The sequence below is a fragment of the Zootoca vivipara genome, chromosome 3, assembly GCF_963506605.1.
Source record: "Zootoca vivipara chromosome 3, rZooViv1.1, whole genome shotgun sequence".
Classification (NCBI taxonomy): domain Eukaryota; kingdom Metazoa; phylum Chordata; class Lepidosauria; order Squamata; family Lacertidae; genus Zootoca; species Zootoca vivipara.
In genome coordinates, this window is record NC_083278.1 from 39,453,883 (window position 1) to 39,480,283 (window position 26,401).

The following is a 26,401-nucleotide window of genomic DNA, read 5'->3' on the forward strand; positions in this document are numbered from 1 at the left end:
CATGGAGCTGGCTAATTTTCAGCTGGCTTTGATGTCTGAAAGTGGCCTTAATGGCCCAATGGTCCTGTTTTTGCTCAAGATCGCTAGCAACAATCCATTATGATTGGCAGCCTTGCCAATTTCACAGCATCACTTATCTATAATGAAATCTTTCTATCCTAGGATATCTAAACTAGCACTTTTCCAGCATTAACTGACATGGAAAAGGATGAGAATAGATGCCATTTGCAAATGTTCATTCTGTCCTTTCCAAGGAATTAAAAAGCTGTTAACCTGATAACAGTTTAACAGTTGCCTCTAATGCCTAAAAACTACACGTATGCCTTTTGTCATGTTGCAACAGCTACAGGAGACTGAAATCTGCCATTTTATTGAGGCAGCTGTGTCACATTGTCAATGCTACAGTCACAATTTATGTATGTGGTATTAGAGCATTCATTTTATAAATACTTTATAAAATTATATATATACACCGACTGCACTAGCAGGGTATGTTCAGCAATAAAACATAAAATATTATTTGAAATGATGTGCATTTTCCAAATTTGATTTTTAGAAAAGCACCTGGAAAATTCAGTTTTGTGTTTTATACTTTAAAGCTTTGCTGAAGTAGTTGCTTCCAGAGTGGAAAAAAGCTCCTTTATTTATACAAGTTTAGGAGGAGGACGACACCCCTGCACCCTAAGGCAGAAAGACCTGGTGAAAGTTGACATCATACTCTGCTTATGGATATTGCTGCTTGGTCACCAATTGCTTTTATAATCCAAGCAGTAGGAATAGGAGCATAGTTCACTTTGGTAGACAAATCTTCTAATGCATCCAATAAAGTGCAGAGATTCATTTTTGTGAAGGGGAAAAAAAGTTCAGCACTTCAAATTTGCAAGTAGTATTATTTAATATACAGAATAAAAACAAGTCAGCAAGGATTGGAATAAATGTATACAGTAGAAACCTGGGCACAACTATAAAGTTAAAAACTAATCACCTTTTGTGGCAAGGCTTTCATCTTCTCTCTCTATCAAAGCTGTTTCACTGATGAAATAAGGAGCTTTCTAGTCTTCCAGTCATTTTCCGGAATGCTTGGGCCACTTGGTGGAATGATAACACCCTGTTTCTGCAGCTGCCGTAGAACATCCAAAATCGAATCCAGTTCAATGCGAAATTTCTCAAGCTCTTGGTTCTTCAACAGTGCCAGCTTCCGCCATTTCTCAGTTTCCTGGATTTGTTCAACTTCCGCAATATGCTGTGTTTGCTGTATTACCTGGGTAGTAAGTAAGTTCACTGATGAGAGATGGCAGCATAATTTCTAAGCCTGACTGTTTCATTTAGAAAACCTTTCATTTATACTTGTTTTAAGTATAAAAGTCGGGAGCATCGGACGGGGCTTCGGAGAAGCGCTGCGCCTCTCCAAAGCCCCGTCCGATGTCTGCTTTGTGCCAGGCGGCAGTGGGAGAAGCGGAGGGACGGCGGCTTTGGCTTGGTGGCGGCGGGAAGAAGGGAGGAATTCCTCCCCTTCATCCCGCCACCGCCAAGCCAGTCAGCAGCGGGGGCTTTTCGCCGTTTGCGTTCCCCCAAGGGGGAGGCAAACGACGAAAAGCTGCCTCCCGCGCCGTACTTCGGCTGGGCCAGAGGAATTCCTCCCCTTCTTCCCGCTGTCGCCCAGCCAGTCCCCAAGCCGAAGGCAGTGAGCTGCAGGGGCTGTTCATCATTTGCCTCCCCCTTGGGGGAACGCAAACGACGAAAAGCCCCCGCTGCTGACTGCCTTCTCGGGGAAGGCAAGTGGGTGGGGTACGTGTCCCCCGCTTGCCTTCCCTGAGAAAGCCGGGGCGCCTGGGGCCGCCTCCACTGCGCCTGTCACCTGCTGAGCGGCTTCAGACCGCTATCCTGAGGCGCGCGTGTGCCTCTGGAGAGCGGGCTGAAGCCCCTCAACAGCTGACAGGCGCCGGCTAAGCACACCTCCCCGGGCAAAGAGACCCGCGTCTATGGCGGTGGGTCTCTTTGCCCGGGGTGTGCGGAGCCGCCGCTTCGCCCCCTCACAGCAAAGAGACCCACCCGGCAGTGGGTCAGGCGGGATGGGGGGAAAAGGCAGGATCATCAGGGCTTGACATCCCGCTTTCCCCACCACCACCCGACAGTGTGGGGATGGGACGAGGCTTCTCAAGCCTCGTCCGATCCCCGGGCAGTGTGTGTGTGGAAAAGCGGAGCCAAATTCCTCCCCTTCGCCCCAGCTGAAGGCAGTCAGCAGCGGGGGCTCCCCAAGGGGGAGGCAAACGACGAAAAGCCCCCTCCCGCGCCGCACTTCGGCTCAGGGACTGGCTTGGCGGCAAGAAGGGGAGGAATTTGGCTCCCTCTCCCGATGCGCTTCGGCTCGGGGAAGCAGGCAGGGAGATGGCAACAGTCCAGGAAGCTGCGGGCTGTTGCCGTCTCCCTGCCTGCTTCTCCGAGCCGTAGCGCATCAGGGGACAGATCCGAAGATCAGTGGGCGCTGTTTGCCGGGGTTGACAAGCCCCGGCAAGCAGCGCCCCCCCCATCTTCGTGTGACAGGCGGTGGGGAAGGCAGGCAGGCAAGAGAGCAAGCGCCTGCCTGCCCCGCCGCCAGTCCCCCGGAGCCCATAGGAACACATTGATTAAGTTTCAATGCATTCCTATGGGAAACCGGGACTCGCTAGACGAAGAATTTGTTACACGGATTGACCCGTGGAATGAATTAATTTCGTCTAGCGAGGCACCACTGTACTTGTTACATTAAGCATTTTGAAGGGCATTTGCACTCAAACATTTGAAACTTAAAACATTTGACTTTTTAAAGAGAAGAATTCCCTGTTTTATTTACCTGCTGGAGTTCTTGTTCTCTTTGTTCATATCTGGCCTCCAAGTGTTTGATCTTCCTTTCTAGACACACAAATCGTTTCATCTCTGGGGTCTGGCTCTCCCTAGCCTCTCCAAGTTCTTCTAACAGTTTTGCCATCTAAAATTTGAGAACATGATATTACCTGTTTTGTTTTTCTGTGTATACTCGACCGCATTAGCAGCAACAGATGCTCTTACACCTACTCAAAACATTTCGGGGGTTGGAGTTTCCCCAAAAGGAATTCAGTAAGCACACCATCCCCATTGATTTAGTATGGGGTGCAACACACTGGAATCTAATAATAAATATTAGGGATATTTTATTTTAATAAAGAGGATAGAAGTTATCCGGATTGCATTAGCTTAGTGGCAAGGCTAGAATCCCAAGTAGATTTGCTAGAGAGAGCTCCTGCAGCCAATTGGAAGCTGCAGAAGCCCTGTTGGACGTTCAGCTTCCAAAAGAACGTTCGAAAACTGGAACAGCCACTTCCGGGTTTTGATCGTTCGGGAGCCAAAACGTTTGAGAACTAGGCTGTTCGAAAACCAAGGTATGACAATATGTGTGTGTGTGTATGTATGCGCACATTCAGTCACATCTAAAAATTAGCTTTAAAATGCAATGGAAAACTCTGGCTTAAAGTCTCGCTGAACGAAGCACCAAAGCCAATACATAGATTGCAGACAGGGGGAAGAGGGCAGAGTCTGGGCACCACGTCATTGTTCCTGCTCAGACTGTCATTTTAAAGAATCAAAATTCTAATACTGTACTCTGAATTACCTCTTTTTGAAGAATTTCCTCCCGCTTTTGTGAAACCGCAAGTGCTTCTTGATCTCTTTGCAACTCACGAACTTGTTGCTGAAGATGTTTAATAAAGACCTATGGAAAGATTCTCAATTGTTAGAAATTTCCAACAAAGTATCTCTTGACTCCCATTACAAGTAGGTAAGTGGAGCTTTGGTTTAACAACTTGAACTTTTGTTGACTAAAGCTGTATTAAGATCACTTGAATTTACCGCTGACTAAGCATGGAACACAAAAAGACACTGGAATGGAGGCGAATTGTGAACTTCACCTTAAATGAATACAAAACTATAACTATAGTATATTTCAGAGGCAAGATAACAGTACAAAACATTGAGAAACAGGAAACGCTGCCCGTTTTTAGGAAGCAGTGAGACAGACGACTGGTCTTCCTCACCTCCTGTGCTGAAATTTTGCTATTTAACTCGGCTGCCTTGGAAGTTGAATGCTCCATAGCATACTGACAAAGAATCTTCTCCAGCTCCTTTTGATGTGATGCTTTAAGCGCTGTAGTGTATTCTTCCAAATCTTCCTTTGCTCTGTAAATGTTGCAAAATAAAATAGTATGTAGAAGTTTGTTGGAAATGTCAGAAAATAACACAGCATTTTCATGAGAAACAGCACGTTATTTTAGTTTTGTATGTGCATTTATGCTTGTGATGTTCCTGTAGCAGTATCCTTTTCTGCCTAGAATCCTTCCTGTACCATATTTCTTGGCTCATGTACAAAAGGAGGGCAAGGGATAAGAATGCTAAAGAAACGTTGGGCTTGCCCCCAAATGAACCTGGCATTAACCTTGGTCTGCATGCCCTTTACAAATATTTGGCATGTGGTCTTCCCAGCTGGATAGGTACTGTGACATGGGAAAGGGGCTTGAAGCCTTTGTCCCCCAATCATGGTCCCAACTGGAAATGCCATCCCCACCATGCAGTGCTAACCATGGGAGAAAATGGTGCCAACTGAAGATTTTATACAATTGCAAATAGCAGGCGTCAGGGGAAACAGAATCAGGTATGCAGTTGGGGAAAGGAGTTTAAAGCTCCTCTTGTCATGGCCCCAATCCAACTCCTCCTGTGCCTACTACATTTTGAAAATACAAGCACAAGGTTAAAGATATGAAGAAGGTCATGCCTAGCTTGGCCCTTAGTCACTGATGGGGACAGCTGTCTTAGAACCGAACTGCATATTATATTCAACACATCACATTAAATGTAATGTGTATGCTTATGTGTGAGGTCCCCCCCTAGAAAATAGCTATGGAGTATCAGTGAAATTATTTGGGGTGACATTTACACGCCCAGATTTACAGCTAGGCTGAGCTCACTTGAAGATAGAATACATAAATAAAGATGTATGTGTCACAAAGATGTTAAAAATAACCAGAGTCTTAAAACACATTCTTTCTCCTCCTGCTGCTCCAAGCCACCACTGCCCCAAATGGAATGACAGCCTTTTGCAACTGCGTTACAATTAAAATAAGGATGGTGGGGAGAGGAAGTCATTGTTTTCCAGCATAAGGTTTTCATTGTTCAGTGAGCAAGGCCATGCATAACTCATTGACTCTTCCCATGTTGGAAGCACAATACAAAAAATCTCCGTTGGCTTAATTTACACAGTTTGCAGAAATGGCAGAATATGGTTTTTCTGTGCCCAGAGTTGGTAGTCGGGTTATTAGAACAGTGTACCTACAAGCAGGAGTAGGAAACCTGTAGCCATGCAGATGCTGGTGGATTCCAACTCCATCAGCCCCATTAATGACTATAGAAGACATGAGTTCTAGTCAAAAACATCTGGATGCTGCCAGGTTCCCCACTCCTGCCCCAAGCCAAGGAGTGACCTAGAACATCACATTTTAAAAACTGCTCAGTGATAAGTGAATTACCTTCTTACAAGACTTTCAGAATTTGCCATGGCTGCTTGAGCTTTTATCCTTTCCTGGCTTAGTTCTAGAGTCAACTTTTCTACATCATCTTTCAGACGGCTGTTTTCTTGCAGGACTTCTGAAATGTGACAATCGGCAAAAGCATTGGGCTGATATATTTTCTCATCGAGAGTGCCGGGGAAGAACTCCTCATTTCTGGGGTTCAGTTGACTAGGTTTGCCAATATCCTTTTTCAGGATTCCTGAAGGCTTTTCTTTAGCATCTGCTTTGCCAGATGAGAGCATAATCCTCCTCTCTTTCTGAAGCCTTTCTACAGTTTTTGTGAGGTCTTGTATCTCTCTGTTTTTGGCAATCATTTCCTGATTTAGTCTTACCAGCTTTGCTTTAGAGTGAGCCTGCTCCACCTGGTATTCTAGCGACTGGAGGTCCGCATCATCTTTTGCTTTCTTCTGCAGCTCTAGCTGACCTAACTGGTTTCTGAGAGAGTTTATTTCAGCCTGAAGGTTTTGCACTGTGATCTGGTGGGCTTCATTTACACTACAGAGTTCTCTTTCATGAGCTGCAAGGGTGGCGGCCTTGTCCGGATGCTTCTGCGGCTCATTTAGCAACTTATATTCCAGCAGCTGCTCAAGCTCCCCAATCCTCTTCTCGTACTGAATCTGCAAAGACAAGACCCCATGAAGTGACGCTTCCTAGGTAAATTTGATTTGCATCATACACACAGCCGGGATAGCCCAGTTGATTAGAGCATGGTGTTAATAATGCCAAGGTTGCAGGTTCGATCCCCATATATTCCTGTATATTCCTGCATTGCAGGGGTTTGGACCAGATAATCTGCAGGGTCTTTTCCAGCTTTTTACAATTCTATGATTCATTGCAATGAGCTTGTATTCAGACTAACTGTGAATGCCACTCTGCTCATGGGATGCTTCCATGGGTGCAAAGGGAAGAGGCAGGTTTTGTGACTCCCTCACCCTTAAGCCCCCTGTGGAGCTTAAGGAAAGGATAAAAGGGCTCAGATAAAGAAACACCCTAATTCAGCAAGTTCTGCATATGTAAGCAGCCTTCCACACATATTGTTAATATGGAAGCTGATAGGCTCAGAGGAGCATCCCAGTGGGGATGTGGGTCTAGGGGCCTAAGTGAACTTGCTGTAGGCATCTTTTGCTATGAATATGCACCTGAGTCACAGGAGCGAGCAGACTTGTTGTCCATGAATATGCCTGCGTTGGAGCATGTCTATAATATTAAAGGTGTTGAAATTTCTGGTGCTAGAATATGAAGAGTTTTTAAAGAATATATTAAAGGTAATCATGATATAATTCCCACTCATTGGTTCTTTACTGTAGGATTCAGTCAACACTTGGGAGCGCCTAGGAGCAGCTCAAGCTACTCGTCAGGAAAAACAAAAACTACGCAACCACACCAAAACAATACTGCTGCTTAAAAGCACAGTGGAGTCTTAAGTCACCTTTATCTTTTGAAACTGCTGCTCCATGGCACGGAGACTTTTCTTCGCTTCATCATCTTTACCCTCAAGTTCGGCTTCCAGCTTCTTAACTCTTCTCTCAAGAAAATCCACTGTATTCGTTTTTGCTGATGGATTGCCTTCCCCTTCAGAAGCAGTGGCCGTGGCAGCAGCATATATCAAAGCTGGCAAAGAATTTGGGTTCCTTCGTTTCAGTATCCCTTCCATTTCTTTAACCTTTCAAAAATTAACACAACAACTATTAGTTGCTGTGTTTTAACTAGGCTGAAAAGAATCGCATGAGCTGAATTTTCCCAATGACAGAAAATATACTGCCAGTAATTAAGATCATGGATGCAATCCTGTCTACACACTTTGCACTGCAAAAGTTTTAGAAATATAATTTTAAATTTGGAAGCACTATCATTAATGAGACATGGGATCTAAAAAAAAAGTCACATAGTAAGTGTGCCTAAGATCTTGGGCACACAGACAGGCTTTTACAACTTCTTTTTTAAAAAACAACTGAACAGCAGACCCAGTGCCTTATCACAATACTCCTCTCTTGCAAAAATGGTTTGCTAGATGCTAGGAAGATGAATACTGGTGTCGACTGAGAACAGAGAAGGGACCATAGCTCACTCATGGAGATTTGCATGCAGATGATAACAGCATCAATCCTGGGCATCACCACTTAAAATAAATTAGGTAGCAGGTGATGAAAAAGACCCTTGGCAGAGACCCTGGAGAATCACTGCCTGTTACTGTATATGATAACACCCAACGTTCCCTTGAGGATCTGGAACTAGTTGTATGATTCTTTCCTATATGCCATAAACATACACATACAGGAATTGAGAGTATAAGGAAGTAATAGCTTTAAAAGGCATCACCAATTAAAACCACAAAATTATCTCTGACATAAATATCTATAGACCACATAATTTTAAAAAAATCTTTAAATTTTGTTTCATAAACACATGTAGCAAAAACTTCATTACATATTACTTATCTCATATATGAAGTCTGGATTGCAGTTTCTTGTCGGACACTCAATGCTCCTCGCCTATCTGGAATTTGATGCCCTATCGTTGTATACAATGCTATTTGAAACCTTGCAATATATAGTTAGAGATATACAGTGGAACCTCGGTTTATGAACACCTCGGTTTATGAATTTTCGGTTTATGAACGCTGTGGACCCATCTGGAACGGATTAATTCACTTTCCATTACTTTTAATGGGAAAGTTCGCTTCAGTTTATGAACGCTTCAGTTTATGAACAGACTTCCGGAACCAATTACACCCATGTTTCAGTTTATGAACGCTTCAGTTTGAGTACTTCGCGGACCCGTCTGAAACGGATTAATCCACTTTCCATTACTTACAATGGGAAAGTTCGCTTCAGTTTATGAACGGTTACTCCACGGACCGTCTGGAACAGATTAATCCACTTTCCATTACTTTCAATGGGAAAGTTCGCTTCAGTTTATGAACGCTTCAGTTTATGAACAGACTTCCGGAACCAATTGTGTTCATAAACCGAGGTACCACTGTATGGGAAGTAGTGTTTTGTTGTGCTGACGATTTGCCATTATTCCTTTCCTAAAGCATAAATGGGGAAAGTGGTAGCCCTCCAGTTGTTGCTGGGACAACAACTCCATTCTTGACCACTAGTCATGCTGGCCAAGGCCAAGCAAAGGCAGCCGGAGTCCACAAACATCTGAAAGGCCACAGTGTCCCCATCTCTGTCCTACAGCACTCCCATTTACAGGTACCTAATTTTATCAGCCGAATCAACCCTGGCGATCAATGGGGTGACAGATGTCGCACCCAGATCACCCCTTTGCCAGTTGTGCACCATTACAACTGGTACAATCTAAATTATTAAGATCAGCCCTACAAGTGCTTAAACACGCCTCAAATGCTACCATACAGCTTGAAACTGGATTCATAAGAATAGAGGCCAGAGTATGGCTCGCCACACTAAATTACCGGCCGAGACTATCCTTCCTCCCTTAACTGTTGAGGGGAATGGTTGTACTACGTGCCTGCCGCTCAAGGTCTTGAATTCGTTTGGCATCTGCCGCCCTGTCCTTCAGCCGTTTCTTTTGTTGTGCAGACTGATTCCCAGCTTCACTTCTAAGCTGATCCACCTACACAGTACACAGAGAGGCACACAGAAGAGTGATGTAAGCAATCCATTCATTTTATCATTAGCACGACCTCCTCTTTAAAACCGGTAAAGACTTGCATGTGTACGAACAAGAACGATAAACACAGAAATTGGTAACCATGGTGCATGGGAAATGATCCCCTCAATCTTATTTACAAAACTTGTAATTTAAGCAGCAGGGGAAAATCAGTACCAACATGGTAAATGAATGGGTCGTTTTTATCCCAGTTTAGTTAGTGCCAAACGATATGTGCAGAATGTTCTAACCACATATGCTGGAGTGGAAACTGAATTACAGCCTAGACACTGACAAACCCTGGCCTACCATGAAACCAAAGAAAGGGAGACCATAGGCTGAGATGGGGAACTTTATGACAGATAAATCTATAATCATAAATGTGCAAGCAAAACTGCGTAAGCCCCTGACAGCTGGAAACCTGAAGGACATTAGATGGGATTGAGCCCAAGTGTCACTACTCAGCTCTGGCCGAAAGGGAATTGCAGCAACAATTCCCAAAGTAAAATTCCCAAAGTTCAGGCTGCATGGTACCCATGCCTTTTCTCTTATCTCTATGTGAAGAAGTAAGATTTTGCTGGCTGGTCTCGGGTGGCCTTTGCCTTGCTACTGCCTTGAATGGTACTGGAGGGAAGTCTGACAATGCAATCACCTCGTGCTGCAGTTTATCAATTTCTTCTTTAGCTCCTCGAAGGCGAGCTGCATCTCTATCCAAGAGTTCCTGATTTTCTGCATACCACTGGAGTCTTTTCTGCAAGCGATCAATTTCGTCTTTGTATGATTCTTCTACAATCTTCATCTCATATGATTTTTCAGCTAGGAAGAAAATGTTCCAATTAAAAATGTGTGACAAAGCATAGCCGACTCAAGACTAAGCTTATTTTGGGCATTGGGGAAAAAATAGAGGCAAATTAATTTTAAATATCTTAAGGCATTCTACAGAAGCCATAAGATATTTAGATTGCCTCTTTGTGGTGAAAACGACTCTTGTAAAAAAAAAAGCTATAAATCATTGTTTTAAAGTCTGATGATTTGTGGTGGCGGCGGAGAGCTTTTTCGAGAGCTGCTATTCCTTCCTTTCCATTCTAATAATATACATAGGAAGATCAGACTACTAGTGATATGCAAAGAACCAGTGGCTTTGAACCAACCCCCCCCCCCCAAATAATTCTATCCGACGTTGCCATCAAAAGGAATTTAGGAAAATTTCTCCCACTGCCCCCAGTCTTTGATGCATACTTTCTCTCTTGGAACTGCTCATTGCCTGTCCCCAATTCAAATGTGAGCAGTTTCCTTTGCATGCAAAGGGTCCTAGGTTCAATCTCTAGCATCTCCAGAAAGGAGCAAGATCAGATCAGGTGATGGAGAAGACCTGACACTTTGAAGAGGACCTTGCATTAGGCAGCTTCCTATGCTTGTATGATGATAAATTGTTTCGTTTGTTAGATTTTCATCACACAGGCCCACCGCCTGGTAGACAACTCACAAAGCAAGTGTTGTGCAGTACCCACCTGCTCACATGTTTCTGGAGGGGTAGCTGCCAATGTATATATAATCCACCTACTGTCCCCCACCCATTTCTCTCGATTACCTCACTCTTCCCTGGTGTGTTAATGCAAGACACAGTATCACAAAAGCTTAATACAGTATTAATGGAAACACAGATTTTATATTCAGTGAAGTAAAAGATCTTATTATTAAACTGAAGATTAACCTGTTCAGAAGCAGTGCTTTACCTGAAGTGGAAGTGATCTGGGCTCTTGCTAAATCTCGTTCCTTCTTCACTTGCACCAAATCTACTTCAAGGGCTTGCTTGTCTTGCTTTAGACGCTTTCTCTCTTCGAGCAAATTGCTTTCTATAGCCTTCATCCCCCCACCCCAGGAAAACAAAAGAGAGATACAGAAAACATGCCATGAGGATACCACTTCTTCTAACCATTGAACTGAACTGAACTGATAATCATCACAGATGCCTGGATAAAGTGAGAGATTTCCAGGCATAGACCTGCTGTATTGGGGCCACAGCATGGGAAAAAGGAGCCTCAGCTACACAGCAGAGGGGAGCAGATTTCCCCTTGTCCCAGCAGAATCAATGTAATGCAAATTACACTGTCTTGTTTAGAGGTCTCCATGCAGCTTGGCCACAGCAATTTATCGTAAATGGCCCATTTGTTTCATTATTTGAAATAAAAATAAAAATAGTAATAACTTGTTGGCAAAATGTATAATGTTTTAAGTGGTGACTTAAACTAGTCTAAAGAAAAAGCATAAATACTTGCCTTGGCAGCTCGAAGTTCTAAAAGCAGGTCAGTGAAACTCTGATTCCCAGCTGATTCAGCATTCTGCACTCCACATGATAAAAGGTTATTTTTATCCTGTTGCTCTCTAGTTTAATTTTTTTTGGGGAAAGAGAGGATTATTAATTTTATACAGTTCATGGTTTGTTGAAGTAGTTCTATCTAAACACTATTCCTGCAATTAAATCAGAGTAATTTTTACAATATCCAGTCCTTGTTAACTCATGCTGGCCTGATTCACATGTCACGTCAAGGTATAGTTTGGTGCTGATCGTTGGAAGACTGTTTTACTCTCTCTGGTGAAAAATATTGGTGAATGTTTCTTTTCCCTAGTACTGTCAGAGTGAGAGGCTGTGAATCTAGTGGGAGTCAGCACCCATAGGTAAGAAGTAGTGGTGGGTGAATGTCAAAGTACCCCAGGTGAGCTTTGGGATAGGCTACCTGAGACTTTGTCTCCCTGTCTCTTGCAATTTATTGTATCTTCTGCCTCCCCTTCCCTGCTGCATTCTCTCTTTATGTGATGGTGGGTTGGTTGGATGGGCACTGTATTGTTGACTGCTATGATGCATTGGGGGTTGATGTGAATGGTTGGTAATCTGCATGCAGTGTGTGTTTACAGGGAGTTGCCCAAAGCCAGGACGCAGGAGATCATGCGAGTTGGTGACAGAAGGAAAAAATAGGCACGGCTAGTGGTGGGAATGGAACAAAAATGCTCACATCTGATGCCTGTATCTGCCTCCCCACAGCCCCAGAATACTGTTGGATGCTCTTCCACTGTGCCCAAAAGCTTGGTGGTGCTATTGCTAAATGCCAGGTCTGTACAGAATAAGACCATGCCCATTCATGATCTAATCATGGGTGAGAGTGCCCAATGGCATGCATTACTGAAAAATGGGTGAGAAAGATAAGGGGAGAGGACTGCACCCTTGGTCTTATTTACTGCTAGGTGTATTCTGTCACTGAAAAAGTGCAATTCATATGATTTTCTTCAATCTATTTCACACACAGTAACTACTTTTTCCCATCAGTTAGTGAGGGTCCTCTCCCCCTTTCATTCGAATGGAATGTTAATGTGTTGTATGATACCCCTTTTCTTTGGTATAATGTATTCATGCATATATATTTTTTCACTGTAAGTTCCTTGAAGACTCTTTAGATGACAAGCGACTAAATTTAATAAAACAAATAAATAATCGTTGTTACACTACTTCTTGAAAAGTTAAAGAAATGGAATGGACACTGAAAAGAAGACACCCAAACTCTTTGCCAGCTTTGATACATGGCTGCTGCTACAGTCAAATGGTATATAATTTTTTTAAATAAATAAATAAATGATGGTATTTGTGATCCTAAAACATGATTAAGCTGACTTCAATGGAGGAATTAAGTTTAACTCCCTTCCACACAAAAAATGGGACATGCACTTCAATCCTATGTACGCTTACTTGGGAAAGAGACCTATAGTGTTCATTGGGGCTTAATCGCAAGTATGTGGCGAGCTTCCTCTTTACATTCACATTAAGACTTGCTTAAAGTCATCTACATTTTTCATTAGATCCTCAAATAAACTCACCTTAAAGACACCAACTCAGCCATCAAACGCTGGTTCTCTTTAAACATGTTTTCTTCATTTTTCTTGTTATTTAGCTGCAGCTCTTTCACTTGATTATATAATCTTTCATTTTCCTTCATTAAAATATCAAGGATTAATTCACTTAATTATTATGTATTCATGTGGAATACACTTCTTAGAAATTACTCTTTACAAATTCCAGAAGGGTAGCCTTTTCTTCCGTCTCCATATAAGTAAGTACCTCATTGAACTAATCAATGCACAATGTCCCTTGCTTATGAGCGGACTAACATTGTCATGCATATCCCAGCAATTGTCGAGCTGCTTTACCTTCATTATCGGCCTTTTATATACCAATTTCAGATACCAATGTCTTTTCATATCTCGGTGTGAAGGCCTTTGACCTTCAACAATCTGGTCAATTCACTATCAAGCTCCCCAACTCCCCTTTTATTTTTATACAATGCACCATAGTTCTCAACCTGGATACAGCTTTAAAAACTGACTGTGTAAATAATCTGTAAAATTTACCCAGTGAAGCCACAGTATTAAGTATCTCTACCTGTTGATACCCTTGAAGGAGTCTCTCCTGATTTTGGACTTCTTTTTGGATTTCTTTCAGCATTTCTCCATCAGGAATTCTTTCCAAAGCATTTGACAACTTTGTTCCTTTGTCTGGGTCTTCTCTATTATTTAGCTGAGAAAACATGAACTACGAATAAAGTATACTTTATAAAATCGCTAGGAAAACAAAGCCCTTATTAACAGATTCCTGTACATTTAACAGACTGTTCTCTTTAATAATCATATTGGTATCCTATGCCTGTCTCCTTGCAATATAGCAAAACACGTAAGGGGGTGGGGAGCAGCTTGCTTGGCTACCAGTTGAATTAGCCTTCTCCTAAAAGCAAAAGGTCACTTCCTGCAAGGTGTTTTAGCTAGCTATGAGAGACAACATTTTATCCATGGCTTGCCATGATTTCCAATTTGATTTTATCAGAACTAAAATGAAAGATATATGGTAGTAAATGCTGTTTTTAGTGAACTGTATTAAAAGGTGTTTTTTTTTAAAAAAATTGAACAGGGAAAGGATATAACTAGGTATAGTACCTGTGTTTGAAGAATGTAATTTTCTTGGTTTAGCTGAAAAAGGTCTTTATCTTGTTGCATTTTCATTTCTAGGATCTTAGTCTCCATTTCCTTCTCCTTTTGCAAAGATGCGGCTTTTAGATTCTGAATCAAATCATGGGCTGCGGCCAATTTTTCCTCTGCTTCCTGAACTCTTTTTAGTAAATAAAGCTCCCTCCCACTATTTTGGGATGGAGAATATGAGGCAACCTGCTGTGGGGAAGGAAAAAGTATACTATTCTGACAGCTCATCGCAGAACCATGATTTATGGATCATTTTCTTTCAGCTCTGTAGTACAAATTGCAAGTTTTGAAATTTTCAAAGACTGAATTTTATGAGAACCATTTAGTATTTTAAATTGAGAGAGGAAAACAACAACAATGCAAGTAAGTTTCCCATGTAACAAGACATCAGCTTCAAGGTCAGCTTGTTTCAAGCATGAGGTAGCTGTGGCACTGCAGAAAAAAACTTCATGCATTAAAAATGCAGTCAGTTGTTTGGGAGCACCTTGTGCTGTAGCATAGATATGGATGTGATCAAATTAACAGACGGAGGACCATTGGATGAGAAGTGAAATAAACATTATTTATTATTTAGGTCCAATTCAGTCTTTCCACAAATGGAAAGGGAAAAGGGCTCCTTATGTTTACAGAAGAGGCTATGATTCAGTGAAGGCTTACATGAATGAGCAGGGCTGGAGGTTGCCACTTCCTACACTCTCATTTATGGACCTCTGCATCCAACTCTATGCAATTTTAAATGACAGCTGCCCTGCCTTCAGTGGACACTTATTCTATTAAATTCAAAGAGAAGGCAACACACTTTTGTAACCCGAACAGGATCTCTAATGCTGCACACCCTTTTTGTGCAATGATTTGGAGTTACATTGTAAGTCCAGTGTAAATCAGGCCACAGATCAGAACAGATGAGAATGCATTAAATTACATGTATATTCTCTTCTCACATTTGTGAGGGTAGACAACCTGGGTGATACTGAGACACTCCGGTACAGCAGGGATTCCTAGGATTCTACAAAAAGCTTATATCTGCTGCAGTGCTGTTATTCCCTTGCAAGCCCCCTTTAAAAAAATCAATTTAGGAGCAATGACTTACATTGTGTGTCTGTAGACAAGAGTCACTTTCTTTAGTTGGCTGCTGAAAACTGCTTGCAGATGACTGTCCAGGTGTAACATAGTAATTTCTCTTTGTAGAAACTGGATTGTTTGCTGTCTGTATTGTCATAGTTCCAGAAAATGTTTCTTTGATGAGAAAAAAATAAATAGTGGGCCCTGTAATCTTAATAGCCCTAGCTATTTATATGGAGACATAATATTTCTTTGAACAGATCATGCAATGTACAAGAGGAAAAGCTAATACTAGTACTGGGCGAAATTCCATGATGCCTGTTCACTAGTAAGAATAGACTTCTGCTTCCATAAAATAACTTCCCCTTCCTTTCCTCCTCTCTGCTGTGTTGGGGGAACTTCCAGAGGAGGTGGACGGCACTCATGTGACATTAAATGTTGCCCACTGCTGTTGTCTTCCTGCTTTAAAATTACAGAACCAAATACTGCTGCCATACTTCCAAACCACTTTCCACAGTTCACTATTCTTCTTTATATCAGTGTTTCTCAACCTTTTTTGGGCCACGGCACACTTGTTCCGTGAAAAAAATCACGAGGCACACCACCATTAAAAAAGTTAAAAAATTTAACTCTGTGCCGCCCTATATTATAATTATGACTGTAAGAAACACCTGCCAAATATTGCTTTCCGGTGGGTTAGCGGAGAGTATTGGCGGCCGCCAGGCTCGTTTGCACTGAGCTTTGGGAAAGAGGAGGAGAATTATTGCTTTCTGGCGGGTCAGTGCTGATTATTAGCGGCCGCCAGGCACGTGACAATGCAAATCGCCCTTCTCGTCACCGCACATCGCGGCACACCAGCCAGCGTCTCGCGGCACACTATGTGCCGTGGAACAGCAGTTGAGAAACGCTGCTTTATATATCCCATTACCCGCTAAGTATTTAAAATGACATATAATCTTGCCTTACAATTCTTGGGGGGGAGGGGAAAGAAACCACTTTAAACAAGGATCAATCCTGTAGGGAACATGCATGTTAAAACAAGGCACTTGTGTCTGACAAGTCATTTTACAACTTCACCCCCATCACCTTATTTCTGTGCTTTTATATTGTAAACATATCACCATCTAAAATATTTCCTTCCTGCTTTTACAACCTTGCCTACTCAAAGGTCTCCTGTTCTAAACAAATCCCACTGCTACTTTTTATAACTAGAATTCTTTCCCAGGACACTGACATGGTGAGGATAACATCAAATCCTTCTCTAAAATACATCCTTTGCACAAATTCTTTCAGATTGACCACATGGTAGGTATGCGCAGGAATGCATTTACAACTTGTTATCCCAGCCTTAGCCTCCCTTCACTTTGTCAACTTCTCCTCCGCCTCATCTAGATTTGGATTGTAAACAAATTAGGAGAAAGTTCTATATTTTTCAGAGTATCTTAAACAGAGCACCATGTTCACCAAACCTAAGGGCACTAACAAATAGGTCCTCAATTCTTTGTTCTGAATTCTGACTTGCTTCCCTAAATCATCGAACTTGATAATCTATCCCATCTTCAAAAAGCAGTTTAGAGAAGATGCACAGGAGCTCTTTGTAATGAGAAGTTGAGGGAAAAGCACGCACAGGGTGATCTTTTCCCTTTGGGACTCCTTCATGGCCAACTGTTTATCTGCTGCCCTACAAATAGTCTCAGCCACAGTGGGTTTGCCTCTGGAACTTGAGGTCAGAGATACTCTGCAGTCTCAATTTGCTGAATATATTTGGACAAACTGGAAGTGCAGTTAACTCACTACATCTTGCTTTAAAGAAGTTGAAATGCCTTGTGCAAATCACGTTGCTATGTTGAACACTGGTAAATCTACCAACAAAAACATTTAGGTCAAAACATATGTTTGAATGTATCTAAATGTTCCACGTTTTTAAACAGTATTATTATCTTGCAAGAAGCAGTATGCAGTAACATTTAAACTTGAGGAATCCTACACTTGACATTTCCCCAACATTAAACCAAACACATCTGCATTAAAGACACACTAAAAATCTATTACCTTTTTGTCTTGGAGGAGATTTTGTTTTTAAAACTGGCTTTTTGATGTTTTCCTTTAATGTCTTCTTCTCATTAATTGTGGAAAAGTGCTTTAATGGAGAACTGGATCTTCCATATCCAGAACTCCTAACAGAGCTATGGGGTCCACTTAGAGATTTCTTTCTATGTACAGCAGCTGCATTTTTTGTATTTCTGAATGTTACCTGTTTGTTCATAACCGAATTTAGACCTTCTTTAGTCCAAGTGCTGGACAGACGAGTCTAGAGACAACATTATATATTATTAAATCAACCAGCTTGGCTTTGAATGTAAGATAAAGTCAAGTGTTTACAATGAGGTTAACACAAGTCTCATACAGGGTGCCCACCTGTCAATCATCAGGCACCAGGTGACAGAACTTCAAAGGAAAGAATCTGCTTGAATTAAAGCCAGAATGCAAAGGATGAATTGGGAGCACACTTCTTCCTGTTAGCTACAGTTAGAACTTTCCCTGGTCATCAGGCCAGGCAAAGTAGGGCATGGTGTGCCCAAAACAACCTGGTGAGCAAACCTCTGAGGCCCGGCAGGTTTACTGAGACACAAGGGAACAGAGGTTGCACACCAATTATATATACCAGATTACATTTCAATGTGTTGTGCTGTTCAGCTCATGTGTAAAATATCCTATTAGCTCCCAAAGTCTTAAAAATGAGAATAACCAGGAAACAAATTTGTGTGCCCATGGGGAGGGACCAGCTTCTGTGGCAGGGTGGAATAGCCTTCCTGGCACTGCCATCACTGCAGCTTACCTGGATGGGGTTGGGGTCAGAGGTCTGTTGGCCAATCCAGCACTACTGCCAGTGTGCCTAAGCAGCCCTGACCTTCCATTGCCCTGCTCTATCCAGGTAAAGTGCAGCGACACTGCTGTCAGAAGAGTGGCTCTTCCTCACCGCTACTGAGAGAGGTGAAGGCTGCATTCTTAAAACAATTTGCCTGGAAGTAAGTCCCACTGAAATTTATCTAGCTTACCCGAGTAAACATGGGTAAGAGTGGGATGGAAAGAAGTCTGATTTAACAGGAATTGTTCACAAATGTTGATAATATTTTAAAGGTCTACTAAGACTTCTTCGGTACTCAGCTGCCTAGCCCTCAGCTGCTTAAGACACAGAAGTCAAGGCACCTTCTGTCTTCAAAGTTGCATAATCAGAGAAGATTAGCCAAGAGCATCAAGACAGGTGAGGCAGGAAGAGGTCAAGGAAGAAACTGCAACAGTGAAAAGGTTAGAGGAAAACAATGGGGAACAATACCAGGGATTCAACAACAGAGACCTTTATTAGCTGAGCCCAGTGTCTTGGACTTCTTTCTAGGGCAGTTAATTTAGGTAAAGGCTTATCTAGACTGGCCTTTGGCCTGGGAGTTGATTTGTGTTTCTGCTGCCTATTGTTGGTTTCAGCTGGCTGCAGCTTTTATCTGATTTTGTTTCCGATCATCACTATGTTTATCATCATCCTCTTATTGCAACTATATTATTGTTGTTAACCATCTTTGGTGCTTGGTGAAGGAAAGTGAGATAAAAATATTAAGGAAGAAATAACCGATCAATTAATCCTTGTAGCACCCAAGGGCCTAACTAGTGAATATTATGTACAATCTGCTTATTAAACAAACAAACAAATTTGATATTATGTGCATAGCTTATCTTTATACTTGCATAAATCTCTTTAAGACATTGAGATTCTGTTTACCTGGTTAGTCTTTTTGTCTTGATGCAATACTGAAGAACTTGGGAGACTATTTTGCCTCAACACACCTTGTTTAAGTGTATCAATCAGTTTGTCTTTGCCAGTTCTTTGTTGAGGAATCAGTTCACCATCTTCCTTTGCAACAGCTTGAACAAAAACATTCTCTTGTCCACTATGCTGCTCCAATGAACAGCCAATGTTTTGCTTTTCCTGAGCAGCAGCATTCTGCTGCTCTTTCAGTATTAAATGGCTCATTAATTCATCAGTGCTGTTGTGTGTTGCTTTCACAGGACTACAGAAAAAGAGTGAAGAAAGCACAATCCAAAGATTATATGCATTAGGTTTTAGTTTACACATTATTGTTACGTGGCTGTTAATGGGATACATTAAGACATATGGCCTGATCCTGCAGGATGGGATTTAAGCAGTCATGGAAGAAACTGTGGTTGCTGCAGGAGCTAAAAAGCAGCACCTTATATGAGGTTGAGTGGAAAAGACACAGCTTGGTATTCCCAGTCTTCTTTAACAGCATTTGCAGGTAGGGCTGGGAATGTCCCTGCCTGAAACCCTTGACAGACGCAGCCAATGAATGTAGACAATACTGAGGTAGGTGGACCAATGGCCTGACTTAACATAGACAGCTTTCTATGTTAGAAAAGACTAGGGTTGGCTCCTACAGCTGGTGCAAAGAGAAGAGCTGTTCACTTATGCTGGAAACTGTGCCCAGTCACAGCACTTGTTCTCTTAGTTTAGCATTCTGCAGGACTGAACCATTAGAATCTATTTCAGGTGCACAACAGCATGCCAGCTTCAAAGTTAAGCCAATAACTGTATTAAGTGAGCACTGGCAGTAGGGGACTAATCTCAGGATTAGGTTTTAAGGATTGATCTGTCTCAACTGCAAAGCACAAACTACAAGCTAAGGCAAACTCCCAAATCCTTTGGACAGAGCTTGAAGAAGGGGGAGGGATCAAAGAACAAGACAGAAAGAAAGGACATTAATTGGCATAAACTGTATTTTCTAGAATGAATACCTTGCAGGATCCCTGGTAAAATCTGAATCTGCTCTGATAGGTTTCATCAGTTCTTCTATGGTGGGGAGATCTAAGTAGATGAAACGACAACATTCTAGATCAACAAATGGTAACGAAATAGTTTCAAATGAAACTCATCCACAGATCCTGTGTTCATGTATATGCATGTGCACATCCATCCTGTTATATGTAGTCTGATATCTCCTGTCTATGGCATAACATTCATTTTGTAACAGCACCAATCCTTTTGAGATCTAATTCATAACCTCCCCAGACTATTTACAAACCAATTAATCTTCACTTTTATGTATGTGTTTAGTAACTGTCTTACATTTTGGTCAGGTCTCCTGTATATGCAATCTTTTTTAGTGAGTGAACACAGTTTGTGTGACTCCTGGGTCAACTTTCACATTACTAAATGAACACACTCAAACGGTATCTGATTAAGGACCTACCACTCTAAAAATGCGCAACTAAATCGTCAGTGCTTCAAAATTTACTGTCATGCTGTGCTAGTATCTAAGCAGGTAGCAAAGACACAGATAAATAATAATTCACTGGGCGGCAGCTTCAACAGCAAGCTGTTGAGGGTTAATGGGCTAACAGCCACTTATGAAGATGTGGAAGATGCTCCTCTTTATCTTGCCCTTTGACCATTAAAATATTGTTTTATGTTGTGCACTTCTTTTGCTGAATTTGTTCCATTTGGAACATTTTTATGTGCTTTTATGGCTGTAATGGATTTACTTGTTTTTATAACTGTATATCATCTTGCTACAACCTGCTCTGGGACCTTATGCTGAAGGGCAGGTAATAAATATTATCCATCAATCAATAAAGGGAAAGAAGCCATTGTGAACAAAAGAATCAGCCACGAAGGATCTCCTTGGAAACCAAAACACTTTCCTCAAAGCTGAGGAAGACCTCATAAACACCTAAGCAAGTGTGGGTTCCAGATGTAGCAGACAGCAGGATGAGTCATCATGGAATAAAAAGGGAGATTTTAAAAAATAAGGACTTTGCCACTCAGTCTGGCTCAGAAAGTGCTCAGAAAGTGCAGACAGACTTCATTAACAATTATGCTTGCCTTTGCAGCGGTGCACAGCCAATCTTTAACTACCATAAACTGTGGATTGGTGCTAGTGCAACTGCAGCCTACTAAACAGAAGGATTGAGTGCTGGAGATGGGAAAACAGTGTCTCGAGAGGAAAGGTAAAATAACATGATTCCAAGAGAATTCAAGGACTCCATCCCTAAGCCACCAGTGTTGGTATAAGCTTCTGTTGGAAGCAATGATAAATCAGGAATCTTTTATGTGCATATGCCAAAATAAAGTTGTATTGGGAATTTTCAATATTTACCGGAATCAGTAGTGGAGGTATTTTTGGGACAGCCTTCTGTGTTTGGTGAAACATCTTTAGCCAAGTTCTCTTCTATTTTACCACCATGAATTCTTTGCTCATCAGAATCTCCTAAAGACTGCTCAATATGGCAGTAGGCCTGATGCAAAGCTTCAATATCACTATTAGTTTGTGCACCAGAAATACCTGAGGAGGGAGAGGTGAAAAAGTCAACCAAGATGAAGTGAGCTGAAATGTCAATAAAGCAATAGCAACGATAACCTAAGATACTAACAGTACAATCATGTCCACTGAGAAACACTTTCTACTGAGTTCAGTGAGGCTTACTCCTTAGTAATGGCTAAGGGATTGCGGCATTAGGCTACAATCCTATGCACACTTCCCCAAGAGTTCAGTAGGACTGACTTCCAAGGAAACAAGTTTAGGATTGCAGTGTTAGGCTGGAGTTCACAATAATTAAATATTGGTTGCCACCAATGGCAAAAATATAAATTACATCCTTAGCCATTAAAACTCAATAACTAGTAAGAAAAAACAAAGCAAATCACTCCTAAATGTTTATTTCTTTCCCTTCTCCAATTCAGAACTAGATTTTCAAAACTTAGGAATTGCCTACATCTTTTACCTTGAGAAAACGTTAAGCAATGAAGACATAGCTATAGTTATGCACTTCTAAGTCTCTTCAATTTGAAATGCTTGATTCTTTCCTGTTGAAATCAATATGACTTCAAAGAGCTTAGCTTTGGCTGAATAAGGCTCTAAATGTTTACATGATCAAAGGGCAATTGTGAAGCAGAGAGAGCTAGAACTGACCAAGACAGACTGCTCTTGCCTTACTTCTGTTTTCAGCATGGCTAACAGATGTGGAAAGAAGTAGTCAATAATGAAGAGGGTTTACCTGTTCCATTCATTTCATCGGCAGCGGTTTCTTGAGGTAGAGGGTGTTCTGTCACAGCTGCATCCTGCTGCTCATCGATCTTTTGCATCTCCAGGGTTGAGTCTTGTGAATCGAGAAGGACAACTAAAGAGAAAACAGATAAGTTAGAGAACACTGACGTGCAACACAATTCTATCTCCTATACCAGACAATATGAGGGTTACACAAGTCTAACCTTTGCTCTTCTGCCATTTCAGTACAATTTTTTAAAGTAGCCACCCCAGCAATCTCAGATGTCCCTAGCAGCTTCTAAAAAGCACATGAATAAGATATATAAGGCGGCAACCCAAACCTCTGGCTGGGAGCAACAGAGCTTGCCAGAGTGGCTTGGCTGCATCCACAGCTCTGTCCCTTGTGCTAGCCCAGGCAAAAGATGGGTGGGGGAGCCTCTTTGCTGTGCCACCCCCAAGACTAGGCATGTTGCTATCCTGTGGTGGCAGGCCAATATATCCCCTCCATCCCTTCCTTATCCCTGAAATGCCTCATTTTGTTGGATTTCTGAGGTAGCGTCTGCCCACCTGCTATTTGGGTGGGTGCATTGGTGTGCTGGTGGGGCTCCCCTGCCAGTGGAGGCTTGGCAGCCAGGCAGGGCTAGGTGAAGGGGCACCTCCGTCCCCTCCCACATGGTGCACTGGGGGCTTGGATTGCTTTGCTTGATTAATAAGTGAGGCTAGGGTCATAGCCCAGAAGATGTTTCAAAAGTGGAGAAGGCATTCATGATAAACAGGGTGGAAGGGGGAAATTGATAACAGTTTTTTTATAGTAAACAATTCACTATAAAGGATTTTTGAAGTACAAACTCCAACTATGGCTCTTCACTATTGGACAATTGCTTCAAGCCCTGCCCAGATTTAGCTTGTTTCTCCCAAAGCAGGGTATAAATTTCATAGCTAAAGGTACAATTAGGCACCCTTTCTTGGACGAAAGTCACAATTGCTTCTGTGTAAAAAATGTATGAAGTTGGGTGCCACATTTCTCATAGTAAGACAGGTCTGAAAGACAGCAGTGCAAGGAAGTTTACCTGACCATGAACTGCAATAAAATATACATATATTTAACTTAACACAAATATATATTAATTATTTTACTGGGATTGTTTGGCTTATAAAATTATAGTTAAAGCCAACTTGGCACCCTCCTGTTATTCTGGATCACTCCTGACCATTGACGTTGCTAGCTGGAGCTGACAGGAGCTAAAGTCCAACAAAAAGTACAGGAGGCATCACGTTGCAGAAGGCTGGTTTAGATTATCCAACATAAACACAATTTACACATCTGAACTACTTCTCAAAATGATTCTCAAAACTCAAGAGCAATGCTTTGTGCTGGTTTCTGTCACTAATAATTTGATACCAGACCTTGCTCATGCCGTCCCAGATAAAAATGGGGATTAATAACAATAAATACTGATGACTCCACTGTTACTACATTAAGGGTGGAGATGGTTTTTGTTTATTCCTCCTTGCCTGTGTGTTTACTTTATTTTATCTAACAATAAATGACTGTAAGAAAACCTCTAAGCGGCAGAACCCTATACTCCCTTCAAAGGTGCTCCAGAGATTTGGAAGAGCCCCTACAACAGCGGTTCTCAACCTGTGGGTCATGACCCATTTGGGAGTCGAACGACCCTTTCACAGGGGTCACCTAAGACCATCAGAAAACACATATTCCCGATGGTCTTAGGAACCGAGATACCGCTCCTCTATCCGTCTCCAGGCGGGTCCGCCTACATGCAGACACGCTTGTCAGTGGCAGGAGCAGCATCCGGAACCCCAGGGAGAGACCTGCAAAGCATCCTGGGGGGGGGTGTAGTTCTTTCCACTAGAAAGGGGGGGGTGAGGGAGGGAAGGTGGTGGTAGCAGTAGCAGACAACGACGACGTTAAACAGGCGGGACAGATGCTGGTGGGCTGCTCAAAGTGCGGTGGCTTTGCTTAGGATCCCTTCTCCCACATTGCGGGTTCTCGCGGCCCCCGCCGTTTACAGCTTGCATGCAACTGTGATGATGTGGGAGAGGGGAGGGCTGGTGAACAGGGGGGGTGGGGGAAGGTTATGAGCTGCGAATTGCAAAGCGGCTGCGGGATCCTCAATAGGGGCCTGTGCGTGTGGGTGGAATGGAATACTTGGCGGGGCGTGATGCCAGCTCTGCCCCTGGAACCAGGCATGATTCGAGGTAGATTTAGAAAAATTAAAACCAAAAATCCCCCTTTCCATTGCACCCGGCATGACTCAAACCACTCCCCTCCCCGCAAAGAAAGAAAGAAAGAAAGATCAGCTGCAACTTCTCTCCTCCTCCCTTACCATGGTGCCTAATTTAAGGAAAGTTTGGTTTGATGGGCTCAGGAATATACAGTATTTTTAATAAAGAAAATAAATAAATAAAAACACTCCTGTGATTAATGAACTAGTTACTGTTTATGTGTCACCAGTGCCCTCTAATGGTGGGAATTGGAAGTGCGACTCGTGTGCCTCAAGCCCATATAGAGCTCCCTTGCCTTGGCTCTGGAACAGGGAGCGCTCCACGCTGGCATTGTGGGGTAGGAGGGTTCCTCTGATGGCGGTGTAAACACCCACCCTCCTGTCGCCTCAGAAAAAGTGTTCAATTTGTAATAATGAAAATACACCCTGCATATCAGATATTTACATTACGATTCATAATAGCAGCAAAATTACAGTTATGAAGTAGCAACGAAAATAATTTTATGATTGGAGGTCACCACAACATGAGGAACTGTATTAAAGGGTCGCGGCATTAGGAAGGTTGAGAACCACTGCTCTAGAAAAATGTGAGAGGGGGACTGGTGAACATTTGACTTCTCCCTCCTCCTACTGGATCTCAGTCCCTTTTACAAATGGAAGGAGATATTCAGTTCTAGAGCTAACCTTCTGATTCCAAAAGGAAGCCAATAGTAGGCATCGATTTGGAATAAAAGGTTTCTGCAAAGCATCTCTAAAGCAAACGTCGCCAGCACAATCGGAGCTAACACTGAGGTCCATTTAAAAAGTATGGATAATTTCTGACTCTTTTCACCCAAAATTGGGTACAGCAAAGCCAATCAAACATTCAAGCCCTGTGCCGTATTTTTAACACTTTTTCACATCTTGTGAATTATTTTGTACCTTCAGCCAGCATGCCAGTCTTTTCTTCCTAAAAAGTTAGAGAATACATATGATTATGCATGATGTGAAATATACATATTTTGAGTATCTTGAATGCTTTAGATGGTGAGCATATCACTGCGATACAACTACAGTGTAGGGACATTCATCCTGCCTTTATTAAAATAATGAGGCACATATGTATGCATGGATTTCCATTTCTCTTCCTATCACATCCATATCATGCAATTCACAAACCTTTATTCTATTTTGTGACTGAGAGTAATGCCTTGGCACTGTTAATGTCTTTTTGGCAACATGCCTTTTACCTTTTCTGGATTGTAAAACCAAAGTTACAAATGGGATTGAATGGCCAGATATTAAATATTGCAGAGTCCACCTCTACCCTAAATAGAAAGCCTATCAACTAAATAGCATCCATTACATCTGGACTGGATGCGTTGTTGTTGTTGTCGTCATCATCATCATCATCATCTGCTACCCTACTACCAAAGAACCTAATGGGTCTTTAGTGTGCTGAATAGGATTGTACTGTGGATGCCTGCTAAGTTCTTCACTGGGTATAAGTGACACTAAAATCACAGGGCTGACTTACAAGTAATGTTCAAAACATGAAATGGTTCTGCTTTTCCAAAATGCTTACTTTAGCTTCTGTCATAAGAACTTGCTCAGCTTTATTCTCTTCATTAGATTCTGAACCTTCTTCAAAATCTTCACTATAATCACCTGGAATGTGTGTGACACAAGGCATACGGTTAATTCTTTGTAAGAAAATAGGACCAGCCATCCCCCTACATCTCTATATATCTCTTCCTTGGATCATATCAAACGGCCAGGAAGAGATGGATACAAGAAACAGACTGGAACCCTTTTATTAGCAGATTTATTAATGAGTAAGCAG

General features: G+C 42.1%; 1 protein-coding gene across 6 annotated transcripts in view; it reads right to left on the bottom strand.

The window, feature by feature from the left end:
- Positions 1-1,018: 1,018 nt before the first annotated feature.
- Positions 1,019-26,401, bottom strand: part of CEP162 (centrosomal protein 162) — a 46,084-nt gene continuing 20,701 nt past the window's right edge. For 4 of the 6 annotated variants that reach the window (XM_035109459.2, XM_060272573.1, XM_035109455.2 and 1 more), the window contains 21 exons: positions 26,144-26,226; positions 25,501-25,528; positions 22,344-22,466; positions 21,446-21,631; positions 20,085-20,154; positions 19,054-19,342; positions 17,331-17,589; positions 15,307-15,452; positions 14,175-14,405; positions 13,627-13,761; positions 13,065-13,177; positions 11,474-11,579; positions 10,931-11,057; positions 9,847-10,010; positions 9,054-9,158; positions 7,006-7,239; positions 5,535-6,193; positions 4,050-4,191; positions 3,629-3,727; positions 2,834-2,968; positions 1,019-1,261 (listed from right to left, as the gene is read on the bottom strand). In XM_035109459.2, the coding sequence (XP_034965350.2) occupies positions 1,019-1,261; positions 2,834-2,968; positions 3,629-3,727; positions 4,050-4,191; positions 5,535-6,193; positions 7,006-7,239; positions 9,054-9,158; positions 9,847-10,010; positions 10,931-11,057; positions 11,474-11,579; positions 13,065-13,177; positions 13,627-13,761; positions 14,175-14,405; positions 15,307-15,452; positions 17,331-17,589; positions 19,054-19,342; positions 20,085-20,154; positions 21,446-21,631; positions 22,344-22,466; positions 25,501-25,528; positions 26,144-26,226 (3,677 nt within the window). The remainder of the gene's footprint in view (positions 1,262-2,833; positions 2,969-3,628; positions 3,728-4,049; positions 4,192-5,534; positions 6,194-7,005; positions 7,240-9,053; positions 9,159-9,846; positions 10,011-10,930; positions 11,058-11,473; positions 11,580-13,064; positions 13,178-13,626; positions 13,762-14,174; positions 14,406-15,306; positions 15,453-17,330; positions 17,590-19,053; positions 19,343-20,084; positions 20,155-21,445; positions 21,632-22,343; positions 22,467-25,500; positions 25,529-26,143; positions 26,227-26,401) is intronic. The other 2 variants (XM_035109456.2, XM_035109462.2) reach the window with 2 other exon arrangements.